General features: G+C 33.9%; 1 protein-coding gene across 1 annotated transcript; it reads left to right on the top strand.

The window, feature by feature from the left end:
* Positions 1–7,050: 7,050 nt before the first annotated feature.
* LOC125200348 (zinc finger protein 8-like) lies at positions 7,051–7,994 on the top strand. Its single transcript, XM_048098006.1, has one exon. It carries the CDS (start codon positions 7,190–7,192, stop codon positions 7,952–7,954), a length of 765 nt encoding a protein of 254 aa, XP_047953963.1. The 5' UTR covers positions 7,051–7,189; the 3' UTR covers positions 7,955–7,994.
* Positions 7,995–8,000: the final 6 nt, after the last annotated feature.

The following is an 8,000-nucleotide window of genomic DNA, read 5'->3' as shown; positions in this document are numbered from 1 at the left end:
CGAGGGTCGATTTTGCTATTTTGTCACAACCATCTCTTTCCACTTCCAGCAGCAGTAGTTGAAGATTGATTGATTCAATTTTGAATTCAATATTTCAGTGAATTTAGGGTTTATTCTGATAAATTTGTGCGTAACCGTCGGTTTTTGCAATTTTGAATTCGATTTTCAGTGAATTTATGGTTTATTCTGATAAATTTGTGATGAACAGACGGAGAAAGTGAGGTTAGAAACCCTAGCTGCTTCAAAATCAGAGAAACTCCATTGGAAGAGTCGATTTCTGCCCGCTTAACACCTTCGGTCGACGCAACACCATTTTAATCGGTGGAAGATTTTCAATCGACAACAAGGTATGGTTCCAAAGTTTCAATTTTTGGTAAGAGACCAGTCTCCGAGTCGATTTTAGCCGTGAAAACACCACAAAGTCGACGATTTAGAGTTTTATAATAAACATAATGTACAAATATTTCCGTGTAATGGATTTTATTTACTCAGTAATGGACGATTTGTGTCCTGTAATGTATATGCTTCTGAGACGTATTTGTTCTGATTTTATGAGTAGTTTTAACTTATAAACATAATGTAAAAATATTTCAGTGTAATGGATTTTATTTAATCAGTAATGGACGATCTGTGTCCTGTAATGTATATGTTTATGAGACGTTTTTGTTGTGATTTTATGAGTAGTTTTAACTGATAAACATAATGTACAAATATTTCAGTGTAATGGATTTTATTTACTCAGTAATGGACGATTTGTATCCTGTAGTAATGGACGATCTGTACATTATTCATTGATCCGTGCACATTATTAGATACTATTGGTACATTATTTACTGATACAAATGTACATTATTAGATATCATTGGTACATTATTCACTGTACCAAATCTAAAACATACATTAAAAAATGAAGTTTAATTCATGTGGTGGTACTATACCCTATCCCCATGGATTGATAAACCCTAGGGGAATGAATCAAACTTCATGCCCTTGGTGATGGTTTTGTTTGTGAGTGGGTACTACAACCCAAAGGGTATGAATTCAACTCTCGCCAAACATTAAATACTTACGCAAGTACATCATTAAGTATTACGCGTGTACATTAAAGGCCACTTGACGTACATTATTTAGTCCTACTTAGCCTAAACATTATTCCCTTAAACACGTACATTATTTAAATTCGGACTGTACATTATTAGACATTAGGCGTACATTATTTCTTGTAAGAGACATATGCATTACTCAGAAACTGACGAGAATATTGAACTCCTATTTCTCCAATATTTTTTAGCGAAAAAATAGTTAGAATTGAAGTAAAATCGATGAATCATAGAAAGAAATAAGCATATTGAGATTTAATAAAGGAAAAGAAATAAAATATAAGTAAATATGTAACAGATGGCGTGAATCATGGAATTGCAATAACTGCCACTTTTTTACTACTCCCCTAAATGCCCTTTTCAAATTATTTAATCAATGAAATTAATTAAATCAGGCCCTATTTTCGGCCCTTAGATCTTGAAAATGGATGGTGGAGATTGAGAAGGAAAAAGAACAAAAGATGGAAAAAGGATATGAATACATCGCATTATTAGAATGAAAATGTGCATTATTAAATGCCACGTTAACATTAATCTAACCGTTAAATCACAAAATCCAATGGACTATTAAGAAGGAAAAAGCGACAGAAAAGATATGAAAAGGATTTGAATACATCCCTATATATATATATATATATATATATATATATATATATATGTGCGCGCGCGTGTTAGGGTTTGGTAAAGAATTGGCAGAGCTATCTATATATATTGTTCTGAGATGAAAATGAATGCAAATCACAGTATGCAGGTAAACTGCAGTACGTATGTATAAAAATTGTCTCATATACGAGTTAGAAAAAGACAATAATATTAATTCTAAATTTCAACATCAAGATCCTCTCAAGATCTGAGGAAAATGATATTTCACCACCATTCTAGCTATAATTCAATGAACTGGTAGGGCTCCATGCCACCGGTAACTACAAAGAGATAATTAGAGGATGAGTAATAGAAATTAAAAATATTTATCGACTCTCGTTAATAGACCCAAACTCCCGACCTCATTAATCCCGACACTTTCACGCTAGTTTAAATTAAGTAATTTAAATTGTTAGGAACTCATGACTTCGCCACTGCACACAACCCTAGTCGATAAAATTAATTCAATGGTACTACTTTATCATACATATAGTAATGTAAATATTAATAGTTTTTTCATATCATAGCTGTACCATCTTAATAATTTATGTATCAGACATGCGTGCATAATAATTATAGCTAAATCAATAATTTTGCAAGTTACTAGGAAAAAAGGATTTTGATTTAATTATAAATAAATCATGATTATAGGGTTGATGGAAACATCTGATAAAGAAACGTGTTGGGTGGTCCTAAAATATCAGTTTGCAGACAATTATACTGATGTATCATTGAGCATCAAGCTTTTAAAGATAGTTCAATGGCATGTTGTTTTCTGTTCATATATATAAATTGACATGTGTTGCAAAAAATAAATATTATACATGAATTTATATTATATTACATTTTTGGAATATATTGATCCCTTATAACTAAATAGTTTGTTGGATATTAGTGAGTGGGCTCCTATTTTATTTCATCCACTTGTATACTCTTCTTCTTATTTACTATGGTATCAATTAATAACCCACCCCACCGGAATATCTACTTCCCATTTAATTTGCATATAAATATTAGTATATGATAATATAACTAATCTCAGCCATTCCGCGGTATCTGTATTATTCATAAATTTTGTTATATAATTATGGATTATTAATTATATATACGTAGTTTAGTATTAGTACAGTAGTATATATATTGTTGAGTTAATGCAATTCTGCATTTTTAGTTTAATAAATTCAGCAGTAATACAATCTACGGTATTTTGTATAACAATACAAATTACTCATTTTTATACACATACTAAAAATCGTCATGATGTCAACATAGTACTCCTATGAATTATCTTATCGAGAATATTATTATTATTATTATTGTTATTATTATTATTATTATTATATTTACTGAATCATTTCCTGAATTGAAACGAGCAATTAAAAATCATACCTCTAATTTTCAAATTAATGTAAATCAATTTTTAATCTAAAAATAGGATTCACTGATGAATGCATAATTAGGTTAAATTAATAAAAAAACATCACTGGTAAATTTGTACTTTGTCTTGACCAAATGATCGCCTTGAGATCATCAGTTAAGTATATTTATTCACAATAAATGCAAAAAATTCCGCGAATCAAGGAGGCATGTTCTAAATTTTGAACTATTTAACTTTTAAGTCATCAACTCTTACTTAACTTGAACAGTGTGTGTGTGTGTGTGTTATATACCTATATATATACTCCATAACCTGTAAGCTGCTAATTAATTAATTCATGTCTGAATTTTGCATTATATGAAATTCTAATGCAATAAAAGAAATGGGGCCTAATTTAGGTGGAGATTATAAATACTCTGGTTAGCAACATTAATTAAAAGGAAAGGACAGAACAATTGCATATGTTGGATGTTTGTCACGTCTGGTGTACTAACCGATGAGACTAACTATATACTATACTTACTATTTCATCCAAGCCATACAAACGGTGCACTCCTATCTATTCAATCTGGCTTACGTGGCTACAGTTTATGCGACTTGTTTCCTTCTCCGACCGACACCATAATATCAACTCTAAATGCATTAGAAATGCCATAACAAGGTTAACCGCCTATTCAAAATCAGAACCGTCCGCCATGTCATAAATCGTAACTATGATCCAGCACATGCACTCAGTGACGAAGCCAGAATTTTGTCGTTGGGAGTCCCAATTCACTTTTAAAAAAGTTACAAGTTTTGGAGTATTTTTTGGCATCAATATCATTGAAAATAGTAGTATATGGTATTATGAGTAGTAAAGAAATGCAGTGATAGAAAAGAGAAACAAGAGACAAATCATAAAAATAACTAACGAGTGATGGAAATTAGAAACACATATCATCGTTGTCGTTAAAATTGCACGTTTGAAAGTTTTTCTTCAAAGTATGAGTAAAACGTGTGTGAAACAAAAAACAGAAAGCTAGTAGTAAATAAGAAAATAAAATTGAGAATAAAATAGAAAACAAGAGAAAAGATCATATATGTAAAATTTAATTGGAAGTAAATAGAAAAATAAAAGAGAAGTTCGTGCATTTAAGTAAAATTGAAGTAGAATTTAAATAGAAAAAATAAGAGAAAAAATAATATCACATGGAAGTAAATTAGAAAAAAACTATAAGTAAATGAGAAAATAAGAAAAAAAAAATTCAGAAATGTATATGAAAAGCATGTAAAACGAAAAAAAAACGAGTATTAAAGATAATTGAGAGTAAATTAAAAAATAAGACCAAAAATCATGTAGTATATAATAAGTAAAATACTAATAGATGTAAATAGAAAAATAAAAGTGGAAATTGTTAAATTAAATAAAATTAAAGTATGAGTAAAATAGAAAATAAGAGAACTTCATGTGCAAGTGAATTTGAAACCAAAAATGTAGGTAAATAAGAAAAAAAGGGCATATAGATAAAATAATAGCACAAGAGAAACAATAGTAGTAGTGTGCAAGTAACATTTTAAAAGGAAAATCAGTAGGAATCAAATTCGGAACAGAATGATTTAGTACAGAATGATCTAGTACTCACTTCGTTTTCTGAAAATAAGAATTCTTTTTTTATAATCTGTTTACTACTCCCTCCGTTCTATAGTAATGGAAGTGTTTTTTTCGGCACGAAGATTAAGAAAAATTGTGTTAGGTGAATAAGGTAAAGAGAGAATAAAGTGGAAAATGAAAAAGGCAAGAGATGAAGAGAGAAAAAAGTAAGAGATGATAAAGTATGTGTGAAAATATGTGTTGATTTTTACTAAAAAAGACAAATGACTCTATTACTATGGAACGTACCAAAATGGCAAAATGACTCTATTACTCCGTTCTTTATTAATAGAGGTATTTCTTTTCGATACGAAGTTTAAGAATAGTGTGTTAAATGGATTGTGAAAAACGCAAGAGAGAATAAAGTAAAAATAAGAATTACTTTTTGACAAAAATAGAAATGATTAACTTGGAACTTCCCAAAATAGAAAAATGAATCTATTAACATGGAACGGAGGGAGTCTGCCTTATCTATATTTGTCAATAGCTAGGTCTTGGAGAGGGCAAAAGAGTCCTTAAACACACTGGTCCCCTTGTGAGGTGCAAAGAATGCAACTTTAGTGGTGAAAAGAAAGGGTTTTGCATGAATGAAGGTTGGCTAGCTATTGCATGACTAGAGAAAGGACCCCCCACCCCACCCCCACCCCCATGTAAGTTGAATCTGCAAATCCAAATGGGGACACTTGCATCACCCTTAAACCACACACGGTACATATATATATTGTAATTAAAATCCTATGATAACCCAAAGCAATTTAGGACAACGACTTGTCTTCAAACTGCATACCAAAAAAGCTTGAATTATTAGTATGTAAGTGTGGTGTACAAACCAAGAATAATTGCCAAAAATATAATGGGTCAAGCACGCATCAACGACTCCACAAATTCATGAGAGAGAGATAAAGAGAGAAAGCCCTTCTCTGAGCATAAACTTTTGCTCATCAAGTAGTTGCATATTGGAAGTAGTGAAAGTTAGAAAGCTGTAAAAAATTCCTTGTGAAGATGACATTCAGAAACTTTTAGATCAAATCTGTAATTTTCTACAGTTTTTTTTTCACATAAAAACAAGTACATCTAGAGGTAAAAACATTAGGTGAAATTCCCTAATATGTATACCATTTGATTTGAATTACAAATGACAACAAAAACTTCATATAACTATGCAATGATGAAAAGCCATAAAAACACCCTGACTGCACATGTCTTCTTCCTGTCAGAAACATTCAATTCTTCTCTAATTATTACTTACTTAAATTACACTAAACTGTAGAATTGATTATAATGAAATTAAATTTATACTATTTGATCTAAGCATATGATACTAGAATTCAATAGAAAATCTCAATTAATTAATCACTAGGCAGATTAGGGTATTATAAATGATTGTATTTCAACAAGAAACTTGGAAGAAGTTTTGATAGTTTAAATGGGAGGGTTTGACAGTAGAAAACATCATGGACCATTATATATATGAGAAGAAAAGACAAGAAAGCCAAACTGCAAGTGATAGTGTGTGTGTGTGTGTGTGAGAGAGAGAGAGAGGGGGTACTTGGTGAGAGGAGGTGCAGGAGGAGAGAGATAATGATGAACTCCCATTAGACATCTCTTTCATGGAAGTAATGTTTGCTAACATTTTTGGACCACTTTAAGGAAAGGTTCCAAGATATACTAGAAAAACACCCAACTTGATAATAAGAACTACCCAACAATGCCTTTCTACATGGTCCTGCACATGAGAGAGAGAGAAGAGAGAGATGGCCGGTGAATATCTTGTTTAAATTCAAGAAACAAACCCTACTAGTAATGCTTCGCTAATTAATACCAGTACATCTTTAATGGACTAAAAAAGCCAAAAAATAAAACTATTCCACATACTCCCATCTTTATAAATCAACGTGATTGATATTCAGACAAGAATCAATTTTTGGTGGTTGGATTTGGCCGTTTTTTTCAGGAAAAACAACAAATAAGGGCCCAATAATTAACCTACATTGATGACTTTTGCTAGTTCTTTGTGTCCTTGCTATTGTACATAAATAATAGGGCTCGTGTTTAAGTAATCAATTATCACTACTGTATTGCACTCACCTACTACAGAAACACAATCAAGAAACTATTTACAAGTGTAGAAAAACACCCCTCCCTCTAAGAAAATAACCTAAACAAGTACTTACTTCTCTAGACTCCATATAATGTGTGTATAGTATTGATAATAGTATCGTGTATTTTATACAGGCTAACGTGTATGAATGATACGAGAATAGAAGAATGTTTAAAGTAAAATTTATGCGGCCACTCCTTCTCCAGCCCCACCATATCCTCTTCTAACACCCCCATATACAACAACTCTACTCCTCTTTCACATTTTCTTTTCCCTTCCTCTTCCAAATTCTCTCCATTCCCACCCTTGCCTAAAAGGAAAACTCCCACTTCCTCCATATGGATAAAGCATCTGAGAGAGAGACTCGAGACTTCATGAGCGTCGAGTCCTTCTCTCAGCTGCCCTTCATCCGCTCTGCGCCCCGCGACAAGGGCGCCGGTGGAATAAGACTATTCGGCCAAGAATTGGGCACCAAGAAAACCCCAAAGGACGATCCCTCAGACTCCAATGACGACGAAAACAACCTCAACAGCACTCAAGACTCGGAGGCCAGCAACGGAGGAGGCAGCAGCCGGAAATTCGAGTGCCACTACTGCTGCCGAAACTTCCCCACCTCCCAAGCCCTCGGCGGCCACCAAAACGCCCACAAGAGGGAGAGGCAGCAAGCCAAGAGAGCTCATCTGCAGTCAGCAATGCTGCATGGTAGCTTGGCTGATTCTCACGTCTACGGCCTAATGAACTACAGCCGCCTCGGCTCAGCACCGCCGCTGCCAGTGGCTTACCACTCTTGGGGCGGTGGAGGCGGCGCTGCATCCAGCAGCGCCTACACCGCCACCAGCAGGATCTATGGCAGCTACGCAAACACCGCCGCTCAGCCGCAGCCGCAGCAGCAGCCGATCAGCTGCAGCCCCTTGGCCTTCTGGCGGGTCCCTGCTGCTGCTCCGGCTGCGTTTGCTGGCCGCAGCCAGCAAACACCGCAGACGCCACTGGAGATGAGGGCCTTACCATCGTCGATCAGTAGCATTCCAGCCTCTCAGCTGCGGTTTGGATACGAATCAAAGGCTCAAATGCAAGAACATGTGAGTTTGGATTTGCATCTTTAGCTGGATTTTCTTGGAAAAAAAAAAAGAGGGAAAATATAAATGAATT

Source organism: Salvia hispanica, unplaced genomic scaffold (genome assembly GCF_023119035.1).
Source record: "Salvia hispanica cultivar TCC Black 2014 unplaced genomic scaffold, UniMelb_Shisp_WGS_1.0 HiC_scaffold_923, whole genome shotgun sequence".
In the NCBI taxonomy this organism is placed as follows: Eukaryota; Viridiplantae; Streptophyta; class Magnoliopsida; order Lamiales; family Lamiaceae; genus Salvia; species Salvia hispanica.
The sequence above is the reverse complement of the archived record's forward strand: the minus strand, read 5'-3'. Positions and strand labels throughout refer to the sequence as shown.

Bases quoted from the DNA above. Each gene is read 5' to 3' on its own strand.
- LOC125200348 (XM_048098006.1), top strand. From the start codon at position 7,190: ATGGATAAAGCATCTGAGAGAGAGACTCGAGACTTCATGAGCGTCGAG.